This window comes from Gymnodraco acuticeps, unplaced genomic scaffold, assembly GCF_902827175.1.
Source record: "Gymnodraco acuticeps unplaced genomic scaffold, fGymAcu1.1, whole genome shotgun sequence".
Classification (NCBI taxonomy): domain Eukaryota; kingdom Metazoa; phylum Chordata; class Actinopteri; order Perciformes; family Bathydraconidae; genus Gymnodraco; species Gymnodraco acuticeps.
In genome coordinates this window covers 311,259-337,475 of record NW_022991216.1, presented here as the reverse complement: position 1 = coordinate 337,475, position 26,217 = coordinate 311,259, and the positions used below count along the sequence as shown (strand labels likewise).

Sequence of the window (26,217 nt, the reverse complement as noted above, 5' to 3'; positions counted from 1 at the left end):
TCAAGGGAGACACACACACACACACAAAAAACAAACAGAGCACGCAAACCTCACAGACACACCTGCCCTGAGTTACTTCTCTGCACTTCTTCATACGTATACAGAGGTGGGAAAAGTACCAGAGTGTAGGAATACTCTGTAACAAGTACACGTCCTGTATTCAAAATGTTACTCAAGTAAAAGTAGAAAAGTGTTAAATATATAAAAGTAGTAAAAGTAGTCGTTGTGCAGATTGCTCTATTTCAGAATAAAATATATGATATGTTTTATAATGATTGATCATTAAAGTGTTTCTCAAAGCTGGTAAAGGTGCAGCTAGTTTAAAGGTCCCATGAGACATGGCCATTTCTACTGATCGTAATTCCATTGTTGAGGTCTACTAGAATAGTTTTATATTGTGCAATTTTCCAAACTCACATTGGTTTCTCAAACAGCATCTCTGTATAGTATGTGTATTCACTCTCTGTCCTACACGGCTTGTTGGAGCTCCTGCCCCCCAAACCCCCCCCTCCCCCTCCCCCTCCCTATGAGCCCAGTGGCCGTCTGCGAGACAGCGAGACACAGCGAAACCCAGCCCAAACACACAGACCCGCAGTTGGACCAATCCGCGGACTTCCTCACACACACTTAACCTAACGGCTCCGCGGACGTAACAACTCCACGGATTGGTCCATTTGGGTATGGGCACGTCACTGTACCCAGGAAGTACAAGAGAAATCTCCAACGACGCGTTCTGGGGCAGCATAGACAGGTCTTTTCTGTGTTAGAGTTTTACTCGCTACAGCACGCCTATTCAAATGGCGGCCCGCGGGCCAGATGCGGCCCAGAACAAACTCCCCGAGTGGCCCAGCCTCCCGTGGCCAAATTCCTACACTAGTACATATTATGAACGTAGGAACCACCAAACCACAACGCAGCACGTTTTTTGAAAGTGCATCTAGTGGTGCTAGTAACGGTGGTCCTGTGGTAGCAACTCTAAAACATGTCTCTCTCAACTCTGAAGCGTAAACAGAGACAAAACGGTCATCGATGTTGTGGAGCAGATGCGCGAGTCATTGCCCAAGTCAAGCTGGACCTTTTCGCGACCGACTTGAGTACGGGTCGGATGCTGCATTTTCCGACGCTCCCAAACACATCACATCCCGGCACAAATCACGGATATGATGACAGATTTCATTGCGAGGTTGAAAGAGAACTTTGCCGGTCGATTGGATGGACTTGCTCTGCCCACAGAGGTGATGGGCTTTGCCAGAGACCCCTTCACTGTTGCAATAGAGGGGGGCGTATCCACCAGAGCAAAGGAAGTGGTCCCCTGCATAGACGAGGGGACATTTACACTGGAGCTTATTGACATGCATTCATCCGTAACCATGGCACAAGAGCAGCGCACTAACGGGCCAGCGAAGTTTTGGAGTGATGTCAAAAAACAGCAGTTCCCTAACGTTCAGAAAGTAGCGATCTGTGTGCTCAGTATGTTTGGATCAACATACACATGTGAGTCAAGCTTTTCACACATGAACTCAATCAAAAGTAGCACTCGCTGCTCCCTGACTGACAGCACTCTTCACCAATGTCTTAGGATTGCATTGACATCCTATGAGCCAAACATCACTGCTCTTGTTCAAAACTAAAAATGTCACTTCTCCCATTGAGAAAGTCAGCGATGACAAATCACAAATGAGGTGATAGTAAGCACCTAGTTTACTATAGTAGACGTGTAGTGTAGTATTCATTCATGTTAGTTACCCTTATCCCGTGTTAGGGTTTGTGCACTGAAGGGTTTGACAGTTATTTTTGTATTTAGATGCACTTCGTAATGTGTCAGGTCAAATGTGACCAAAACGTATGATTTTTTTGTTATTACTTGAAAAGTGAAAAAATAGTATTGCTATAGTACTACCTCTTTTTGTTACATTGGAGCTCTTTAACTGTTTGTTAATGCACTTTGAGATGCCTCAGATTCTGTTAAATGAATGCTAATTTGTTCTGTTTTTATGCACTTTTTGACGTACCTTTGTTAGATGAACAATTAATACAAATGGCATGTTTTTCATCGCAGTAATATGTGTTGGTTTAAAATGTGTCATTACCCGCTTTTTACTGGCCGCTGAATGTCTGGCCCAGCTGAATTTTGTAGTTATAAAATCTGGCCCAACTGAATGTGTAATTGAATAGCCCTGCGCTACAGGGTGTACTTTGAGGGTTTGTGACTCTGCAGACCGTTTACATGCAGAAAAACCTTCATAACACACAAGGGGACGGGTAATAACCAGAAAAGCATGACATGGGACCTTTAATGACTTTGTATATTGCAGGGTAGCTTGTGAATTTACTCCAGGTGCAACTCAAGTCTGATTTAAAACTTGATTATATTTCACATCATTAATTCAAATCTGCAAAGTAACTAAAGGTATTAAATAAATGTAGTGGAGTAAAAGTACACCATTTACCTCTGAACTGGAGAGGAGTAGAAGTACAAAGTAAAAAACATGTCACTCAAAATTGTACTTAAATTGAGTAAATCTACTTAGTTACTACACCACTGTACATATGTCTTAATATATATCTATATATGGTATCTTCCTTATTCTACGGCTAACTTCCTCCCTCTCATCCTCTCTTACCCCGCATGCCCAGCCATACTGGCTGAATACCTGGAATGTTGACATGATCACTTGTAGATTTTAGTGACACCTTGGGTTACAGGTCTCCTCTGCTTTCATGCACTACTCCTCCCTGCAATCTCTTGTCTCCAGTAGTTTAGTACCCCCCCCTCCACACTTAGTTTGAGGAAGCAATTCCTAAACAGTCAAAGTCAATACTAACTCCACTGTTGACCTGGTGAGAGTGTAGGCCACCCTGTCTCCTCTGATAAAGTGACACACATGTCTTCAGCAGTTCCTGTTCACCTGCCAGTTAGGAGCTTTACTGAGGGTGTGTGACACACACACACACACCACACACACACACACACAACACACACACCACAACACAGCACACACACACACACACACACACACACACACACACACACACACACATCACACACACACACACACACACACCCACACACACACACACCACACACACATCACACACACACACACACACACACACACACACACACCACACACACACACACACACACACACACACACACACACACTTTGACTGTCAATAAGAAGCTGCTGATGAAGCTTCAAGGTCATTTCGTCTTTCCTCATCAACAATGAAGAATGATGCCTAAAATCAGTGGAGTCACCATTTAAGCTTCTACCTGTTTGTTTTGACATAATGTCTATTCATACTTTTAATCTGTTGGAAAATATTTGGAAAGCTTTTATTGGTTGAATAAATAATTAAAGTTAAACAATTTATATATATATAATAATACAAAAATAGTTTTGACTGTATATATATGTTATTGTTATCTCGTTTGAATGTTGAAAATCGACCTTTCCTCATTTACCTTCAGCTTACCCTCACTCCATTAGCACACATTTCATATGAACTATTGAAAACTAAAGTTTACTTTAATTTGTCTTTCAATTCTTAATTTTACTCTAGTGTGCAGAAATAATCAGGCACAGTGGATATAATTGTAAATGTACTGTATCGCAAGTCATTGGACAAGGTACGTGTCACTTATTGTTGCTGCTTTAAACTATATTACCGGTTACATTAAGTAAGAACATGTGTCAATATGACAATACATTGGGTAATAAAATATCATTTAAGAAATGAATCAGTGCGACAAAACTCAAGAATAACTGTTTTGGAGGTTTATATTAAAACAGTTTCTTGCTCGAAGGAAAATTGCAGCACAACCTGTTAGACCCCAAGCCTGTTTTTCAGGTCTCAGGTTCGAAAATGACATTTCCAGAACAAATGACCATATCTTCCCTTCTAAAAGGGGAAAATTAATAATCTTTTTTCTCAAAGTAATAATAAACCTGTGAGTTGGATGTAGAAGAGTCAGAATCAATATAGATGTTTTTTATTTTAAAGAAAATCTAGATTGAACATAGTAAAAAACTAAATTATAGTGTCTGTCCAAAAATTCTTTTTTACTTATAGTGAAAAGTGCCCTTGGATGATGGTAAGGTAGACTAACAGCTTTAGGAATCCAAAGTACAACATATAATAAGTACCCTGTATCAAGATTGATGCAAAACAAGTGACATTTGACCTTTTTAGAGAGAGTTAGCAAACAATCAATTAATGCCATTGAACACGACTTTTGATCAGAATAACAGCTAAGGTGAGCATATCTCTGTGTTTTGCTACCTAAAGCTACTCATGTGTTGTCTGTATTTGCTTCCCCTGTCACGAGTTCAGATCGCTCAGTGATGATCCTTATATTTCTATAATCTGTGGACTCTCAGAATGTTATCTAAGCTTGTTTGTGCAGATCCAATAATTATATCGATCGGTATAGCTAGAGTTCTGTGCTAACGGCCTTAATATTATTTTGCCCGTGGCTAATTCAGAGGCTCAGCGTTAGCTTTAAGTTTTTTTTGTTGAAAAAACATAGATATGAAACATTCATAGTTTATTAAATCTTAAGAAGCCCTCAGACACTTTTGCTTGCAGATGTTGTGATTTCGGCCCCTTCGGCGGGTCCGTGGGGTTTAAGAGGTATCATTAAAAAATGCAAGTATATGCAAACGTATGAATGTGTGTGTGTTAGCTTGTCAGCATCAGGGCCTGTGGGCTCAGTGACTAAGCACAATGTTGCCTCACCCTCTGCAGCACCTCAAACCCCTCGTGTGTGACTCCATGGACCCTCTACAGTTTGCCTACCAGGAAAACATTGGTGTAGACTAGAGGATGCTATCACCTACATGCTCCACAGAGCCTACACACAGCTGGAGGAGCCGCACAGCTCACTAAGAATTCTGTTCTTCGACTTCTCCAGCGCCTTCAACACGATCCAGCCACACCTGCTAGCTGAGAAGCTGTCAGTGATGCAGGTGGATCACAGCATGGTGGCCTGGATCACAGACTACCTCACCAGCAGACCTCAGTATGTCAGACTGCAGGGCAGCGTATCTGATGTGCTGCTGAGCAACACCGGAGCCCCCCAAGGAACTGTGCTGTCACCATTCCTGTTCACCCTCTACACCTCCGACTTCCGCTTCAACTCTGGCTCATGCCACCTACAGAAGTTCTCTGACGACTCCTCCATTGTCAGCTGCATCACAGATGACAATGAGGAGGAGTACAGGGCAGAGTCCTGCACGGGTCTGATTTTCAAGACCCGCTCCCGCCCCGCACCCGCGACGTGCAATACCGAACCCGCCCCGCTACCCGCACATATTGCCAATTAGTTCCGCAACCCGACCCGACCCGTCGGCACAAGATCCGCAACCCGACCCGAAACCCGCATAGCCTATGAGCAGTGAAAACGTGCAATTATTAACACACGCAGTTTCATATTTGTCTCAGAAAGCGTGGGATGTTGGTTATTTCCTCCATCTAGGATGACACAAAAAGCCTCCCAGACGTTGGATTCGCTCTTGAGGAAGTGTTATTGAAAATGCTGTATTCTCCGCTAGAGAGCTTCACCTCAGCCATTTCGAATGTGGCGCGCACAGCAGCAGATTGATGCGCTGCAGAGGTTATGATTATGCGCGGTCCCGCGGGAGAGAGGTCTGAGGATTTTAAACATTAAACTAATTTATTATTATTTTAATATATTTATTATGCAATACCCGCGACCCGACCCGCATCATCTTTGTTTTACCCAGAACCGAACCCGGAAAAAAGCGTTTGAAAAAATACCACCCGCGAATCACCTTCACCTGCATCGGGTCGGGTACCCGCGGGTACCCGACCCGATGCAGGACTCTGGTACAGGGCCCTGGTTGGGAACTTCGTAGGCTGGTGTGACAACAATCACCTCCAGCTCAACATCAGCAAGACTAAGGCTGCAGCCACACGAGGACAAAAACGTCTAAACGCATAGGATTAACGCAAACGCAATCACAAACAAGCTTCCGTCCACACGCAATAGACACCGGAAAGATTCTGTCCACACGAGACAGCTCCGTTTAGCTCCAACCGCTGGAGAAGCTGCAGTACATATGCTGAGCCTGTACGTGGCGCTGTAACTTCCTCCACAAAAGCAGCGAAGAAGCATGGTTGTCATGGTTGCCCTTCTGTTTATTCTCCGCGGTGGGGGCCGAGGGAACCGGGCAGAGTTTTTCGCCAGTCAACGTGTATTAAAGTTTAAATCTTCCGACAAAATTATAAAAGTGCCGGTCAAAGGTCTTCTTTGTTATTTATTGAGCTTTAAAACAAATGAATAACGAATCTATATAATATAATAATAAAATACACGGAGCCTCTCTTTTTCCTCCCTCTCTTCGGACAGCGTCAGTGTCTGTCTCATGCAGCAGCTGATCCAGTAATGAGTGACCCGGCCGACAGTAAAAATAAACATATTTATAACTAGTTTAGGTAGTTTGAGAGGTGTCTCCGTCCTGTCAGATTAGACTTCACTTCACTCGCGTTTATGTCCATATCGAGAGAATAATCCGAATTCAGTGTGCAGTTTACTTTGACGCGGGGGTGAGCAGCAGAGGTGGGGAGAGGCGGGGCTATTGCGCAATCATTATCAGAAAATGATCGCTGAAGCTGCAGTACATATCCACAAAAGCAGCGAGTAAGATCCCCCCCGGATGTGTAAGTCTGCTGTAGATGTTGCACAAAGAACTGTAGCATGGTCAGTAGCGTCTGGAGCACGATAGCAACTCTGCGATCCGCCATTGTTGTTGTTGTTGGTGGCGAAACACATCAGCAATGGCGCGGGGTACGCGGAGGTGAGCAGCAGAGGTGGGGAGAGGCGGGGCTATTGCGCAATCATTATCAGAAAATGATCGTATAGGGCGCACACACGGAGCTGGTTGACCCCCCAGAGCGTTGCGTATGCCGTTCTATCCACCTTGGGACCCGTTATCGTTTCCTCAGTCGTTTAGTGCCGTATGCGGTCGTCCTCGTGTGGCCGAATGGTCTATATGACACTAAACAGTAACGCAAACGGCCGTTTTTGTCCTCGTGTGGTTGCAGCCTAAGGAGCTGGTGGTGGACTTCAGGCGGAGCAGGAAGAGGCCTCTGACCCCCATCACCATCAGGGGGGTGGTGAACAGCTACAAGTTCCTGGGAGTGCACTTAAACAATAAACTGGACTGGACAGACAACACCGATGCTCTCTTCAGGAAGGGACAGAGTAAGCTGTTCTTCCTGAGGAGGCTCAGGTCATTCAATGTGTGCACGAGGCTGCTGCAGATGTTCTACCAGTCTGTGGTGGCCAGTGTGCTCTTCTTTGCCGTGGTGTGCTGGGGTGGTAACACAAACACTAGGGACACTGGCAGGCTGAACAGGCTCGTGAGGAAGGCTAGCTCTGTAGTGGGAGTACAACTGGACAATCTGGAGGAGGTGGCAGAGGGGAGGACAAGGAGGAAGCTCGACAGCATCCTAGAGAACCCCTCCCACCCACTCCACGCAGAGCTAGTGAAGATGAGGAGCACGTTCAGCCACAGACTCATCCCTCCACAACAACGCACTAGTCATATTTTTATTTGTCTCAGCAACAGGCAGCACTGGCCATCTCCTGCCCAAACTGTGAGGCTAATAACCTGCGGTAGCCTGTCGCTCCCTATGGTCGCTCCACATCTTTTCCAAAGTGCCGACCAGGCTGCAGACTGGACTGAGACCCTTTTGGTGGAGCTGTGACGCCCTCTATGGGCAACAGCAGAACTACATCACAGCATCAGCTCAGAGAAGCTTCAGATGAATGAGAACAGAGCAACAGATTGTCGTTAGTCTTTCTGTGTGGCACTGGTAAGTATGATTGCTGAATAAATAAATGAAAATAAATCTCTGGTTAATGTTAGATACTGATTAATATAGCTGTGGATAATGTTTGAAAGCCTTTAAAATCGTAATTGAATTGAACTTGAAGCCATATCCTCAAACCTAAACACAATCTAGCAGGAACAAACACGTCTAGTGCAGCACTTCTAACTTTCTGACACAGGATTTGCCGAGTGTTTGGACTTTTGGAGGTGTTTTAGATAGGCTGAGAGGGAGTTTTGATCAGTTTTTAATTGCCTGGCATAAAAGGCTGAATGGACCATTTCCTGGTTCTCAGTTAAACGATTAGCGAGATCAAAGACGACACTAATTGATATGACACACAGTGAACCCAATGAGCGGAGCCGCAGGTCAACAAGACACCTACTCCACCCACAGGAATGTTTCAGAGCGTGTGTGTGTGTGTGTACACTCACCTCTCCTATTTGAACGTGTGTTTCGTCGACGGACTGCGAGTATGACTGGATGATCTCCTTCATGTGGAGAGTGTGGTTTTCTTCAATGTCTTGGAATTTCTAAAAAACAGGGCGAGGTGAGTTATGGCACGGCGGAGCAACAAACGTATCAAATTAGTTTCATGCACAATCTGCATCATGGTGTCGTTGAACAGGCATGAAAACAAAAACAAGTTATGGATGAAATGCAGAATAGGAAACTTCACTTCCTTATTCTGCCCCAGCCACTTCCTGCGTGTCTGTTTGGGTAGTCTATCGTGCTCTCACACACTTTAGTGCAGTGGTGTAAAGTAACTTAGTACATTAACTCAGTACAATTTGCAGATACTAGTACTTTAATTGATTATTTAAACTTTTTTTTACTTTGTACTTCTGCTCCACTACAGTTCAGAGGCAAATCATGTACTTTGACTCCACTACATTTGTGTAATACCTTTAGTTACTTTACAGATGTGGATGAATGATGTGAAATCTAATCAAGTCTTAAATCAGACTTTAGTTCCACCTGGAGTAAATCCACAAGCTACCCTGCAGTATACAAAGTCATTCAAACTAGCTGCACCTTCACCAGCTTTGAGAACACTTTCATGATCAATCATTATAAAACATATCATATACGCATATTACTAAAGGGGCCTATCTGCATAATGAGTACCTTTACCTTTGGTACTTTTACATGAATAACATTTGCAATGCTGGACTTTTACTTGTAACAGAGTATTCCTAATACTGTGGTATTTCTACTTTTACTTAAGTAAAAGGTATGAGTACTTGTTCCACCTCTGCTATAGTTCCTGGCGTCTCTTATTCCATACATGAGACACATTGACGGAGGTTCATTTTGGCCTCAAGCAGTAGTATGGTGTAGACTAAATACTAGTGTTTACTCCCATTTAAGTCTGACTCAGGGTTAACCGAGGAGATAATCAAAGTGAGGATGCAGAGGAAGAAGAAACCACAAGCTCAGAGATAAAGAGCCACACGCTCCTGCATCTACACTACAGACAAATAAATAAGGCTTTTGTCATTCTCCACGGAAACAGATAGCATATGCTCACACACAGACACACTCGAGACAAAGAGGACACACATGTAGGACCCCTGGTGATGTCAGAGCACATGTGTTCAGTGTTTATAACTCATGTCCACATGTGCTGCGTTTGAGATGAGCCGTAGACTGTGATCCTGGGGGGAGCAGAGCTGCTTTCGCTAGGGGGGAAACAGAAACGCTACGCTAACTGGAAACATTTCTGGTGGCGGTGAGGGAGGATATGGAGGCCAAATTCTGTTGATCTGATTTTAATTTGGAGTTTATCTAATCAGTCCTTCAATATGGATCCAATCAGGGTTTTCCACAACGATTCCGTTACAGAGGAAAAAACACAATCTGGAGATGATACACACACACACACACACACACACACACACACACACACACACACACACACACACACACACACACACACACACACACACACACACACACACACACACACACACACACACACACACACACACACACACACACACACACACACACACACACACACACACACACACACACACACACACACACACACACACACACACACACACACACACACACACACACACACACACACACACACACACACACACACCTTAATGAATGTACCGCATACCACAGACACCAAGAGTTTGTGAGCACATATTTCATGAAAGCCCATCCACACAGACGAGAGGAGATGCCAGTACCTGTGCTGTTTCTGCCATCTTCTGTTCAAACTCTGACTTGGCGGCGGCATATTTCTCCACGTATGACTTGTAGGTCTCCGTGGCCTTTTGGCTTTCACTCCAGCCTGCAAAATATAAACAGCCATCATCAGTTTATGTACGATACACAAAGGCCCTCTGTTTTCACAGATCGACTGACAAATCAGCAAGGAAACCGAGCTCCACTTAACTTCTGAAGCCAAGACGCTTCTGGGGTTAAAGTTTCTGTATAGAGTGGAGTGTTAAGGCACTTCATCATGCCTTATTACTAAAACCATGACTATGAGGGTGTGTGTGTGTACGTCATGTGTGACCTCCCACCTTGTCCACATCTCTCTGGGTGGCCCCCTCTTTGCGGAGGCGCTCCTGCTCCACGGTTTTGGCATTGTAGATCTCCTTGGACTTCTGCAGAGCCTGAGAGGTGGTCTGGATGTTCTGCACAGCCTCAAGGGTGGATGCCACCTCTTCTTTTGTCTGAAAACACACACATGAATACAATATGATATGTGTCAGCCAGTGCTACTAACTATGCAGCTATTGTATAGTTAATGTAATACAGTCAACACTTGTCTTGGAATCCCCTTGTTTATCATAACTTAGTTGCGCTAATAACTTCCTTTCAAATGTTTAACAATTCAAATGTTTAACAATGCTTTGTCTTCTGATTTTGAGGTGAATTGTGTCCATATTTATTTCATTTTTATTGCTGGTCCAATGTATTTGTTCATGCCCTCTCTGTGACCATGGTTATGGACTTATGGTTATGTTTGAATTTCAAATTGTTGTGATTTTTTGTGTTGCGATTCATTTCTGTTGGTTGTATTGTGACTTGATTTGGTTTTGTCATTTTGTTTTGTCTCCTCTTCACTGTGTTGCTGTTTGTACTATGTTAGGACCCCATTAAAAGTGAGATGGTTCATCTCAAGGGGTTTATCCTAAATAAATAAGTTTCAGTTAATAACAAACTCAATTTCAGTGTAGACAGAGGTCCTTTACTGCTAACCCTTTTGCAGTCCCTCAGTTTTATTCTGCAGCATGTGATAAAGAACTGCAGCAGGAAGCAGTTAAAATTATATAGCGGCTGTTAAAAAATATATAAGTCTCTGCATTTGTTCTTAATAAACCACATTTGTTCCATCTGCAAAGCTCGTCACATTGGCTTACTTTAAGGACATAAAAGTGTTAAATAAAGGGGTAATGACAGTGGCCACACAGTAAGCTTGGTCGTTTGTTTTACTCATCACCATCTCTGAACCCTATTTGTTTCTCGTTTTGACACATTTATGGTATAATGTAAACATCCCCGGAGTAAGCTAAATAAATTATGTAGACTTTCTGTAGACTGAAGTGTAATTTTTGTGTACTTTCGGGTTAATAATGTGGCCTTTTTGGCAGATTAACTAAAGGTGTGCGGCTGCTGTGGTGGAGAAAGATGAGGCTGAACTTACAATGGGGTTTAATGGAGACATGTTGAAAGTTTTTGTCACTTCATGCCCTCAAGAGGCATTTTGTTTTTTGATTATTATTATTAATCTTTTTATATTTTTCAAGCTACGAGATGTTTTCCTATGTTTGTCATAAAAAATGATGTCTCAGGAATATAGGGTTTGGGAATTATGACAGGTTTAAAAGAAAATATGAAGGCACACTTAAATCTGTCCTCCACTCTAGCTGTGACATCACACACTCTAAAATCTGAAGAAGGCCTCTTTACCAAGGTCTGAACAATGTTTAATATCTCTAAAAGTGAGAATCAGATTTAAAAGTTGTGTTACACGAATAATGTAAGAAAGATGTGTAACATTTTAAAGTTGGAATGAGGTTTCTGAGTGAAAGTATGAAGGAACAGTTAGCAGTTGAAGTTGCATGAAGATTGTTCAAGTCTGAAGAGTTTCTCCATTGACTTCCATGTTAAAGACGTGATAAATTATGGGATGTATCTCTGGAATTATGAAGGTTATGAATGAGAAAAGTAATAGCCATTGATTCCCGACCGAGCTGAACGTTTTGATGTTTGAACGGAGTTTCTGCGATGCGGAATGTGGGAGCAGAAGAGGCGCAAAATAACCCGGCGGAATAATAAAGAATTTCGTGCGTCGAAGAACAGATAGTTCCCACTAAATGACCAATAACGGAGGAAGAAATAGAGGTGAGAAAAGGTCTATCTTTAAACTCTTATTTTGTAATTAACCACTTGTAAAAAACAAGGTTTATGGGAAAGAATGGCAGACCAAAAGGGAATATTTCGGTATTGACAATGCCAAAACCTGTTTTTCATCCACGCTTCTGACTTAAATTCCTATTCCTCAATATTACTCTGTATTTTATTTTGAGTTTTTTTTGGGGCGATAAAGTTGTCTTTGCAATTTATATTTTTAAACACTTTTAATGCTGATAACTCCTTGATTGACTTTTAAAAAGAAGTATTTTACCCAGAAGAATAATTGTTGTTATCATCTATTTTCATCCAAAAGCCCAACAAATAATTTTAAAGGTGTAAATGTAAAGTCAATATAGCGTGGCTTTAGCCAATTTTGAATCTTGGACTACAGACTTGCAACGTTTGGACAGAAGAAAAACAAATGCATCTGGTATTCCTCTCATCACATAATCTACATAATGGTGGCTGTTCAATGTTAAAGATGTTATTTTTCAGAAATGTTTTATTACAGCAGCTTCAGTCAAAACATCATTTGCGATTTGAGAAAGTGATTGCCACATTTCTTTTTCGATCTCCTTACCTTTTTGTGTGCTTTGGCCTGCTCCTCCACATACTTCTGGACCTCTTTTATAAGTTCCTGTAGTTTCCTCACCAGCTCCATGTGACAGCTGGCAAGCTTCTCTGTTGACGTCTTGACCACATCCCACACCGGAGCAAAAGTCCTGGGATTAAACAGAACATATCCCATCAGAGGATAGAAAAACTTCCAGAATCTCGTATATTAATGCAAACTAGTCTTCCCTTTGGAAAACTATAATGCTGTGCACACTCACCCGAGCTGAGAAAAGTTGCCTGCTGACTTGGCAAGTTTGGTCATAGACCTGGCATACGCCTCTTCAATAGTACTCCTAGAATAGAGCAAAAATACACACACATTTTTTAATAGTTATAAATGATCATACATAACCATTTAAATAACCACAAAGTTAACAACGCCATGTCACCAAAGTTAACATAACAATGCCCTTAAAATATGTAGTATCACAAAGTTTTTCAAAGTTTGTGCAACTAGGTTCAAATAGGGCATGTCCCCAGAGCCAGAGTAGATCCCAGTCAGAAACACCCACTAACAACTAGCAACATCAATGTTTGACTACATGCACAGTGTGAGGGAAATACGTGTGGTTCCTCTTGTGATGTGTTCATAAACATCATGTCGGAGCTGACAATAGTATGAAAGCTAGTGTTTGAATCCCCTGCTTCCCTCAATTTCCCTTTTTATTCTTTGATTCTGCGGCAAAGTGACAGGAGTTCAACGCACACACAAAAAAAAGAGCTGCAGCAGTGTTATAGTGAAACTCTGAATTATGCATGTCTCATTTAGCCTGCCTCTCTCTGCGAGTCACGTCACAGGAGGGAGGTGGGCCAGGGGGAAATGGGACAAACATGCACACAGACATCATAAACACACACGGGTACATGCCAGCAAACATCCAACATTGCACAACATAGATAGAAATGCATTATAGGAAACTTCCTCATCTCTCTGTGAGCCAAGAATGGAAGTTTATTCGTATACCTTTTGCATTTTTACTGACAAAGTGCCAGGAGAAACCTCTGCCTTTTAATAAAAACATTAAAAAAAACGTCTTAGTGTTTGTACAGAGCTTACCACAATGACATTTTGCGTGTTTTACTGAAAGATTATTTTTACACAGCTCTTCTTTTATATTAGTCACACTTGTTAAGCCAGACCACCTCTTAACATGACGTTTAGCTTTGTTCATGTTTCCTGTCTCATATGTTGGAGGTTGTATCGTATGTTAGTTGCCATGTACTATTCAAGAACCCTGCTACCCTAATGTGGCTTAAGGCGGCTAACTCAATTGTAATTCTTAGGGCTAAGATCTTCTTATTTCCATCTTTTTTTTTATATGGATATGATAAATGGTTTTGACCTGAAGCAGACTGTCTTTGGTGAAAACATTGTTTTTTTAAATGATGACCACATTTAAATCACAAATGGTGATTTTTGATTTGCGTCACACGTTGAAACTGCAGTGAGCTCACACAGTGACAAGATAAAGGATACTCAAAACAGCTAAACACTAAATAAATTCTACTACAGCTCAAAAGTTATATAGTGACTGGAGCTCACACACCTGTTTCTTTCAGGTCAGATAACTGCGATTAATCTCTTAAAATATGTTGTACGGCCCTGTGTGCACCTGTTGGAGATCGTTCATTTCTATTTAGCTCCTGTAAAAGAATGTTGTATTGAAAGAAATCTGAGGTATATTCAAACAGTGCATGTAGATTCTTTCTCCAGCAGAGGGAGCCATTGTGCAATATTCTAAAGTACAAAACATAAGCCTGGGAACTGAAACACCCAAGCCATCCTAGAAACTTGGACAGTGTTTATAAAACTAAGCAAAAATAAGCAATAATGTTACAATACAAATAATTAAATGAATCTCTTGTCTCTTTTACGGATTATGTATCGATTCATTTGTTTAGTATACACAGACATTATAGCTGACGGAATAAAGTGTTAATAATTAAGCACAGTTAAAAGCTTAAAGATGATTTATTAGAAATAATGAGTCTGAATGGTTTAAACAGTGACAGAGCTTTACCATTGGTGCATTTGCCATTTTACGCAGAAATTCTTCAAAAAGAGAATGGTTTTAATTTAGGGCCCCTCAGGAATAATGTGCTAAAAAGCTTATTTTCCCTGTGACCCAGCCATTAAGGTAATGTAACATAACCTTTGTTTATTATTAATAAGACTTTCAGTCTTCCAATAAATCCAGCAGATGGAGCCCATTAAAGCCTGCACCCAGTGTTATAATGAAGTGTCTGAGTGATGCAGTGAGAGAGGTGGAATCCACGGTTGAATTCCAGCGGTCGCCCATCCATCATGCGGCAGGTTATAAACACACACCTCTGACACAGGGAGGCTAATCTCTGTGGATGTGGAAAGAATTTTGTAAAGAAGGTATTATTATGGTATTATCCAGCTGCAGACACTGGGGGTGTGTAACATAATGTCAGGATAGAGATAGGCTAAGGCAGGGGTGTCAAACTCAAATACACAGTGGGCCACAATTAAAAAATCGGTACGAGTCGAGGGTTCAATGTGTATTGCAAAACTTATTGAAATGAATTTATTGCACATATTAAACCTGGAACTATCAAAGCTTAAATGATTGCCTGTAAAAACAACATTAAATAATCAGTTGCATTCATTTCTTATGGCTCTATCTGCAGAGCCATTTCTTATCAAAAAAACTATTCCCCTCAAAGAACAAACCAAACATGCCCTGTTGTCATGAGAGAAAAAGTGCAGAAGGAAACATCCATTAAACTCAGTACGCTGCTCTGTGATGCTAGTTCAGATACTTGGCATCTCATCTTGGGTGCAAGTTCATCAATGTTTGGGCTCAGGCTCTGAGCTGAGGAGACCCTCAGGATGGAGTGAAGGTGTGCGTGCAATATACCGGCGGGCCAGATCTAATAGTAATTAAAAATTATCCTGCGGGCCGAAATTAAATCCACCAAGGGCCTGATTTGGCCCACGGGCCTTGAGTTTGACACATGTGGGCAGGGCCACCTTAATGCACGGGCTGACCTGGGCTGAAGCCCAGGGGCCTACGGAGAACGGGGGCCTATCATGAGCCAATACAAAACAATTCAAAATACATTTTTTTTTATTTCGGATGTTTTTTAAAAATGTTAAATAAAAAAAGTCTTGGCTTTCAGAATATGAAACTTTTATTTCCAAAATCACACAATAAATACATTTTTTTGAAGCTTGTAAAGGGATGAGGACAGCTCTCCCTCGCCACTCTGCTGTTCCCCTCCCTCCGCTGAAATTATGAATGTAAGGCGTATAGTAATCATAGATAACACGGCAGGGTCCGTTACAGTTTGTTTTCATCTGGTTTCAAATAAACAAAGTCTTGGCTTTCAGAATATTAAACTTGTTTCGGCAAATTCAGATGATAAATACAACTTTGAAGCTTTTAACGGCATAATTACAAGCGGAGAACGGAGTAACTTGACGTCACAGCAGGCGTAACAACAGCCGGTGTTTCTCGTGAGTGTTTTCCCCGGGAAACAAACACAATACACACAAACGCAAAAATACACAAACACACACACAAACACGTATACACACACACACACACACACACTCGTGAGCTTTCCCCAGACCAGTAATCCAAACGAAAATATCATCCCTCTGTAGTATTTTGATCATTTGCTCCGCTAATCAATCAGATCGATGGATTCCAGAGATTTTTGTCAAAAATGATGTAACAGTCAGTGGGCACCACTTAACAGCCAATCAGAATGAGAATATGTTTCACATGTGACTTATTCAAATTGCGAGTAATTGAGTGACAGATGAAGGTTGTTTAGGAGAAAATGTCGGAGAAGAAAAAGTTTGAGAGTGGTGCTCGGAAAAGGAAATTGTTGAGGGAAAAGGAGTTTCAAGACAAGCAGCCATTACAAAAAATGCCGAAGCTTACAGGTTATTTTAAACCTGTAGGCCAGGATGAGGAGGAAGGACAGATGAGTTCTGTACCGAGTGGCAGCTGTGCCGGCCGCGGGGCCTCGGAGCCAAGTAGGCCGTCTGGTTCTGATAGCGATGGAGTAGCGGGAGAGGAAAAACAGACAGGAGGAACATTATCTGTTGGAGGAGATGGGAGGACGACGAGGACTTGCTACGTGGAGGGGAGCCAACGGCAACCGGACAAATACATGAGGGAGGCCCGATACGTCACTCATCTGGAGGAGAGGACCAGGCGCGCGTAGAGCAGAGTGGAGAAGTGCGATCACAGAGCCTACAAAAAAAAACCTGGCAGGTTAAGGCGGGCTTGCATGTGGGCTAAGGTTTATGCTTCTTTCACAAAGAGGTTAAGCTTGCATAACATTACCACAATAATCTACATCCACCTTCAGCTGTTACATGTATTTGTCTTTCAATGCTTGACTTGTATGTGGATATATTTATTTATTTTGAACACATGTCTCTTTACAACGAGCAACTGATCTTAACAACACCAGTGTTTTCCCCTATATACAAATAATATGTTTGATTGTTTGTTATGTGGATTTGTAGTATTTGTGTTACTGTATGTTCAATAAAGGTGTATTTTTGCTAAATCTTGAGACATTGCCACTGTATGTATAGGCAAGGCCAATTGTTGGCATAGATCTGGGCGGCGCTGCGCTGATAGCTCTGGGAGGGGAAAAAACATTTTTGATCGTTGGCGCTCATCCTAATTTTCGGCCTTGATGTAACAACATTCATAATTAAGTAAATGTAACACCCTTTTCACCCCGGTTACACTTTTCATTTGCCCTGTACGATGGGCGCTGTAAGTGGGGGATGTTGGCTTATCAGGCGCCCGCAGCTCACAGCCAAAGTGCGAGGGAGCGAGAGAGAGAGCGAGCGAAGGAGAGAGAGAGGGTGCACTGGTACCGGCGCTGTTGTTATTAGAATCTGGTGCTAGCTGCGCTAATGGATATAAGAAGTAGATGTTTCTAGAACCAGGGTGGAGGAGAGCTCTCTTGTCAGACTGAGAGGCTCAGTGAGGTAAAGGACTCTGAGTGTTTAGATAGTTAATTTTAGTTTTAAAAGTTATCTCAGTGGGTCTCAAACGTTTTGACCACAAATTATGTAAACACATATTTCCAAGGCACTCCTTTATAATTATTAGGATTAATAAAAACAGGTTTGAAATCATTCCAATGTATACTATAGGACAGTAAACCAAAAATATCGTTTAAAGTTGGAGAGATACAAAATATGCATAAATAAATGTTAACTCGTAAAATAAGATATGAATGAACAACAAAAATAAAATAAGTTACATTTATTTGTTATTGGCTATGGTAGGTTATTGGTTATGTTAATATACTTATTTGATTATTAAAATGTAAACCGATCTTTTTCATATGGGTGTTTTAGAGTTGTACCCCCTAGATCAGGTCTCTAGTAATTGTGTGCTCAAAGTGCACCAGATTGAAGCTTTTTACTTTAAAATGTTAAAAAAAAAAATCTTCCCGGACCCCCCTAGAGGATGTGACGTCCACCCCCCAATTCAAACATGTTCATACAATACTGAATACATTTGAAGCCATTTTGACAACCAGTCTCACAAAAAACGTGTAATAACTACGTTGGTCCACAACTTGGGACGTAGTATTTCTACAAAAACGCCTCTGAAATTGTAAGATCCCTACGGTTTTTTTCAGCATTCATTCCAATGGCTGGCTTCTATGTCACGTGATCTTCACATTTCTCCCTGCAGAAAAAAAAAACATGGCCGAACTTCGTTTTATTCTCGGTAGAAAATGCCTATTTTAAGGTTAGTTTGGCCTTTAAAATGCGTTTTGATGTCATTTGATGCGAGAAATATGAGTTGTTATTTCAGATTATGTGTGCAGTGGATGCACATGATCTTTAGTTTGCTAGTTATTACGAAGATTACTTCAGGAAATTGTGTCCATACAACGTTTTCTTTGTTACCAAGGTGGTTGCTAGGGACGCTGCTATCAATATTATTTCTGTTATGTTGTGTAACTGTTTAATGGTGTTATCTTTATTGCTACCCCCTTCCCCGTCAATTTATAGTTGGTCCACAGCGCAAACATATTAGTTTAACAAAATCCGCATCTAAAATTGTGGCATAGATACGTTATTTTCCCCTGTGCAATTCTCCATTTACTCAACAATAACACATAATTATCCTTGTGTTTATTTATTTGTTTGATTAATAAACACAAGTTGGAGTCCGTCAGGACCGAGGATTGGAGCAGCTCATTTGCTTTAGAACAGGGGTTCTCAAAGTTTTGATGAGTGAGGGCCAATTTAGGTACCCAATATTGGATTGAGGGCCGCCCAAGAAAAAACGGAACACAAAATAATTCCAAAACAAATCCTTTCTTTATTGTACTAACCAATTACCGCAACTCGCGAGATGCCTAGTTGCCATGCAACCAGTAGTCTAGCAAACTTTCCACAAGCTGTCATTCATCATTTAGGAATGACAACCCAGGGGGCGCAGTTTTACCATTCTTAACCCTCTGGTACGGTGGCCCTGAAGTGCAAGACACTACAGCATTTCAGAAAACACCACAGCATTTCACGAAACACAACAGCATTTCACAAAACACTACAGCATTTCACAAAACGCCACAGCATTTCACAAAACGCCACAGCATTTCACAAAACACTACAGCATTTCACAAAACACTACAGCATTTCACAAAACGCCACAGCATTTCAGAAAAACACAACAGCATTTCAGAAAACACCACAGCATTTCACAAAACACCACAGCATTTCACAAAACACAACAGCATTTCAGAAAACACCACAGCATTTCAGAAAACACCACAGCATTTCACATTGGACGGAAAGGGTATTCCTTTAGTGATTGGACAGAGCCAGCCAGAGAAGCACTGCTGTGATTGGTTGTTTTTGCTGCCAGTCAAGAAATGACGCTTCGTGATTGGTCAACACCCGACAGCGAAATATGTCCCAACACATCAGCCGTTAGCACACACTCAGAGCTCACAGCTCCTCATATCTGTTCTGAAACTGGACAAAAGTTAAACATGTACAAACCACAGACTGTCTGTGTCATGGCGAATACAGTCGCTGCTTTATTTATGTCTGTATGACGTTGTTGTGAGTGTGGACGGAGCAGCTACAGGTTAGTTTAGCCTGATGGATCAGATTCCATTCAGAAAACACGCATTTTAAAAGCTTTTCGCCTGCCGTCTTGTCTGCAGACTTGTCAAAGCGTTAATTCATGGTTTTTACTAACCGGTATCAGTATGTTGTTACTTCAGCATCACTTTGAAACGTGTATTACAATTAAATCACGGTCAAATATGTTCATTTTGTTGTAGTTGGTATCTCCCATATAATTTACATGGAGATACGCCCCGCCCCCTCTCAGCGCCTCTTGTTTGAATGACAGGAGCAAACACAGCTGACAGCCGCGGTGAAACTCGAGCGATTAGAGCGATGCGAATATTGGGTGGTCTACCATAGTATTTACATGGAGACAAGCCCCTTAAAAACCATGAATCAATAAGGCATTAATTCTGTGTTTACTCCTGGAGAGGGGGCGGGCCGTATCTCCATGTACATCCTATCGGAATCGGATCGATCAGGCTAAACTAACCTGTAGCTGCTCCGTCCACACTCACAACAACGTCATACAGACATAAATAAAGCAGCGACTGTATTCACCATGACATAGACAGTCTGTGTTTTGTATATGTTGAACTTTTGTCCAGTTTCTGAACAGATATGAGGAGCTGTGAGCCAGCTAACGGCTGATGTGTTGGGCCAATCACGAAGCGTCATTTCTTGACTGGCAGCAAAACAACCAATCACAGCAGTGCTTCTATGGCTGGCTCTGTCCAATCACAAACAAGAAGTGTTCTCCCTAAGGAATACCCTTTCCGTCCAATGTGAAATGCTGTGGTGTTTTCTGAAATGCTGTTGTGTTTTCTGAAATGCTGTTGTGTTTTCTGAAATGCTGTAGTGTTTTCTGAAATGCTGTTGTGTTTTCTGAAATGCTGTTGTGTTTTCTGAAATGCTGTTGTGTTTTCTGAAATGCTGTTGTGTTTTGTGAATTGCTGTGGCGTTTTGTGAAATGCTGTGGTGTCTTGCACTTCAGGGCCACCGTACTCTGGAGTCTAATGGCGCCTTTCCACTGCAGCGGGGTAGCCCCGTTTAAGCGTCCCTAAGCGTCCTCGCTCTGGCCTCGTGCTGCCTCGCTGGCCGTCCGAGGCCGTGGCGCATTTCCATTACAGTTTAGGACCTGGGGTAGCAACGCAGTGTAGGCGGGGCGATCGGCTTTGTTTTTGTTCACATTTCGAGTTGTTCCGTCGAGCTCCCGCTGGATTTGATCATCCCCAATGAGATGTAGGAACGTCGTCACCTCCTCGGTCGACCACGGTGTGCTTTTCTTATTAGACGTAGCCATTTTTGTAGCTCATCCGTTTACAAAATGCTGTTTATAAAAATGCTGCAAGCTTGCTTCTAAATATATATGCGACGCTAGGGATGAACTCGCGCGCGATCTTGTGACGATTCTCTCTGACCAATCAGCAGTCGAGAGTGTTGACGTCACTAGCTCAGCCCTGGCCCTGGTCTGAGGGAACCACGATTTGATGAGGCCGGAAAAAGAGGGGAAAAGTACCCGCTGGCCGGTACTAGGCTATATGGAAACGCCACCAAAAACCGGCCTGGCCGCTTGAGGACGGTTAAGGACGCTTAAACGGGGCTACCCGCTGCAGTGGAAACGCGCCATTAGGGTATTTTCTCGATTTTTAGATGTTTTCTTAAATCACCTTTTAAATGTATTTCTTCTAACATGGCACCCCATGTGTTAAATATCAAAATGTTCAGGACAATCTCTGGTCTTGCTATATATGCATATTGCTCACCTTAGAGCACTGTTTGATGAGATAAGTAGCTCAAAAGCTTAAAATGTGAAATCCGATTTTTGGAAAATCTTCAAAACTCTTGTAAAAACACAAATTTGCTCATGTGATCGAATTGTTTTGGTGTTTTAGATTTGGTTACCAAAGTCCTAGGATCACAAAAGCAGTTAAATTTTTGAATTACACTGTATATAAATGTGTTATTCATGTCTAAAATGAAAAACATTAAATTCAAATTTTGAGTAAAATAGGTATTTATCACTCTACTTTCACCACAGCAGGGACTGAGATACATTAGGACTGAATAATGACTTCATATCACATACCAAGGTTCATGTGATGTGTACAAATACAAATTGAGCATTCAACCTTTTTTTTCAACCAACAATTTATTATAAATATGTTTTTTTCAACCAACTATTTATATAAATATAAGAAACTGGAAAATCTCACTATTTACAATATTGAACATCAGAACTTTCAACCAACTATTCATTATAAATGTCAAGACAGTGTCAAGGTCTTTGTCTGTCTTCCAAGACAGTGGGTCTGGCTGCTGTGAAGATGGGGGTGATGGTGCATGGGCTGCTGTGTAGGTGGGGTGTACAAGTGCTATACGAGACCTCCATGAGACCTCCTTGCTGGCTGGGTTGAAGGTGATGGCTGTGGTGGAGCCTTTGTGCTGAGGTGTATCTTGACCTGGTTGCAGAAGGAGTCTCTCTCGAACGAACACACACACACACACACACACACACACACACACACACACACACACACACACACACACACACACACACACACACACACACACACACACACACACACACACACACACACACACACACACACACACACACACACACACACACACACACCACACACACACACACACACACACACACACACACACACACACACACACAACACACACACACACACACACACACACACACACACACACACACACACACACACACACACACACACACACACACACACACACACACACACAACACACACACACACACACACACACACACACACACACACACACACACACACACACACACACACACACACACACACACACACACACACACACACTCACACACACACACACACACACACACACACACACACACACACACACACAGAACAGTATGATAAAATAATCAATGGCAAAAACATGTCACTGTAAATGTCTCCGTTGTGGGACGAATAAATGATTAATTTAATCCTCTACACATGTAATCTCACTTTTACACACCAAAATAACGTTAACACAGAGTAAACGTTTGCTAATGGAGAGTCTATTTTGTTCCAATAAAAAGTTCATGACTATCGATAAAAAATATATATCAATAAACCTATTGTTCATTTTCGCGGTATTCCCCACACATTGCCAGTACACTATTACTGTAATATTTACTTACCCATGTCCAAATGGATCCTTGTTGTTGTCTTTGTATTCTTCTTCTTCAGAAGAGTCGAAGAATTCAGGTTCTGAGGCTCTATCTTCACTGCTGCTAGCGAAAAAAAATCTCCATTTTATCTGTCTCTCTCTATCTCTCTCTCTCCTCACAGATGTAAGCTGATGGGAGACACGTGGTTTATGTTTTTTTTACTTGGTGGGTAGGCCCTTAGTGATTTCTCGATGTCCATTGGTCATTTCAGACCATGATGTCTGCCGGACGAGATTTCCTTGACGGACACACAAATCCACCAATCCCACACAGTGTAAAGTCAAGCTGCTTTGAGCGGCCATATTGGCTGCTGTGCCCTGGTTACAGTCTCACAGGAGATACCGCTGGAAAGCTACTCATTCTAATTCTTACTAGATACAACCATGGAGGATTCAAATATAACGCATGCATTTCAGCGTGTCACATTAACTATCGCGGGCCGCCAGAAACATTTCCGAGGGCCGCCATTGGCCCGCGGGCCGCACTTTGAGAACCCCTGCTTTAGAGAATATTACACCCGGAAGTAAGTATTCTCTCCGCTTCGCTTGACAAACCCTGTGATAGTCCTCAAGCTCTGTGATTGGATGTTTGAATGTGCTCCGAGGGTTACGCCGAGCGTCAAACAGCACTTTGAAATGGGATGGAACCACGGCAGGCTGTCCAAAACTGATTTGAACGGGTCCACCCCGTCCCCCACTCCGTCCCCAAAACTACACATGCTGGCTATTGTGTTTCGCAACATGTTCTCTATCTATGGCACGTCTCTACTGGGAGTTGTAGTTTTAAAAGACGTTTTCGTATTTCCCATAATAAGAAGTTGCCAGTATTAAACTGTGTACGTCTCTGGAGGTTTAGGGGATAGGAAACACTCAAATTTAAAACATATAATTAATAAATGGGTGAAAATTGCTTGTGCCCATAATGGGCAGCATTAATATATACCCACATGACAGCTAAGGTCAGAAGAGCTTTATTTAACAGCTGGTCTTATGTCTGTGACCCCTCCTGTTGTTAATTGATGAGCCTGAAACATGCACTTGTCAAGATTCAGAGGCACATTTTGCAAATATGGCAGTAGCCATCGATCATCTTAAGATCAGATATACTTTATTGATCCCAAGTTGGAAACATTTGCGTTACATCAGCATGTGTAACAGTTGTAAATATGCAGTGGTGTTTATTTGTAAATCATTTAGTATAATCACACAAATTCTGTATTATATTTAATAATTCTGTGTTCTTTATTTATTGAATGTTCAATACCTGACAAGGTCAGAGATGAAAAACTTGGGTTGCAGGTTCCACAACAGTGCATTACAAGACATCGATCAATATGTGTGTATACCTCCACCATTAAACATATTCTGCACATTTCTTATACTATCTACATACATCTTATAAGAGTATAATACGTATAATATCAGTTAAAATAAGTGCTTCAACATAGTTAACATTGTTGGAGGTATACACAAATATTGATAGATGTCTTGTAATGCCCTGTTGAGGAACCTGCGACCCAAGTTTTTAATTCAATGCAGAACTACACCATAGTTGTGTAGGCCTATATGATATGTCAATAAACCTTAGAAAATCTTGAAATCTTGAAAGGGATGTGCAAAATAGTCATTATATACAGTCTTTAATTAACTATTAGTAGAGAATAACGAGTAATGAATATACTTTATAGGGATCCTATTAATATCTAATAATAAAAATAATGAAATTCAATAACATGCTTTAACCACTAGGTGTCCCTTTATATCAGCTGTGCACCTTTATGGTGTAAATACAGCCTATCTACCAATTGGATCAAATATAAAAGTCAGCCGAATTAGTGTTGATACTGCAAGGAGACGTATTGTGTGAAAAGAAATGTAAGATGTTGTTTAATGGCTGATATATTTATGATCCACGTTACGTTTTCAGTGTTGGCGGCAGTTCTTCTCATCAGGGTTAGGGTTAAATAGAGAACTACGGCAGATATGTAATATTTAATGCAGCCAAACTGTGTATTACAATGCCGTTATGTGATGACTTTCAAAGAGAAAAGCAAGCACACTCGGAATAAAGTATTATTTTAAAAAAATGTTTTCGGTCTGTTTCTGGTATTTGTTTATGACGATGTGATGTGAGATGTGAGACTGGGTTGGAGAATTGCACAGGGGAAAATAACGTATCTATGCCACAATTTTAGATGCGGATTTTGTTTAACTAATATGTTTGCGCTGTGGACCAACTATAAATTGACGGGGAAGGGGGTAGCAATAAAGATAACACCATTAAACAGTTACACAAACAACATAACTGAAATAATATCGATAGCAGCGTCCCTAGCAACCACCTTGGTAACAATGAAAACGTTGTATGGACACAATTTCCTGAAGTAATCTTCGTAATAACTAGCAAACTAAAGATCATGTACACCCACTGCACACATAATCTGAAATAACAACTCGTATTTCTCGCATCAAATGACATCAAAACGCATTTTAATGGCCAAACTAACCTTAAAATAGGCATTTTCCACCGAGAATAAAACGAAGTTCGGCCATGTTTTTTTTTTCTGCAGGGAGAAATTTGAAGATCACGTGACATAGACGCCAGCCATTGGAATGAATGGTGAAAAACAACGTAGGGATCTTACAATTTCAGAGGCGTTTTTGTAGAAATACTACATCCCAAGTTGTGGACCAACGTAGTTATTACACGTTTTTTTGTGAGACTGGGTTGATTTTGACGTATATTACTCCATGTCAATACGTTTCTGTAGTGTATTTATCTTTTGTAGAGATTTTTCATTTATTCTTTATATATAAAATCTCGCCTAGGGCAGCAAATTGGCTAGGACCGGCCCTGGTACTAGGCCTCAAGAGAATTTATTTTGCTGGCAGACACATAGAAACAAATTGGTGGGGCGCACTTCGCACGTGCACACACTAAAAAATTCCACGCGCTCCGTGCTCACATTATGCTGGGCCCACGTGCCTTAGCACCACTGCTATGACTCCATTCTAGGGGAAACACTGAAGACTAC

At 41.6% G+C, this 26,217-nt stretch overlaps 1 protein-coding gene across 7 annotated transcripts in view; it reads right to left on the bottom strand.

Moving 5' to 3' along the window:
• Positions 1-26,217, bottom strand: part of fcho2 (FCH and mu domain containing endocytic adaptor 2) — a 71,673-nt gene that overhangs the window by 31,102 nt on the left and 14,354 nt on the right. For 6 of the 7 annotated variants that reach the window (XM_034238778.1, XM_034238781.1, XM_034238782.1 and 3 more), the window contains exons 1-4: positions 12,827-12,958; positions 10,407-10,559; positions 10,068-10,171; positions 8,295-8,393 (exon numbers count right to left, since the gene is read on the bottom strand). In XM_034238778.1, the coding sequence (XP_034094669.1) occupies positions 8,295-8,393; positions 10,068-10,085 (117 nt within the window). In that variant the 5' untranslated portion in view covers positions 10,086-10,171; positions 10,407-10,559; positions 12,827-12,958. Of the gene's footprint in view, positions 1-8,294; positions 8,394-10,067; positions 10,172-10,399; positions 10,560-12,826; positions 12,969-13,079; positions 13,155-26,217 lie in introns of those variants that run through there. The other variant, XM_034238785.1, reaches the window with a different exon arrangement.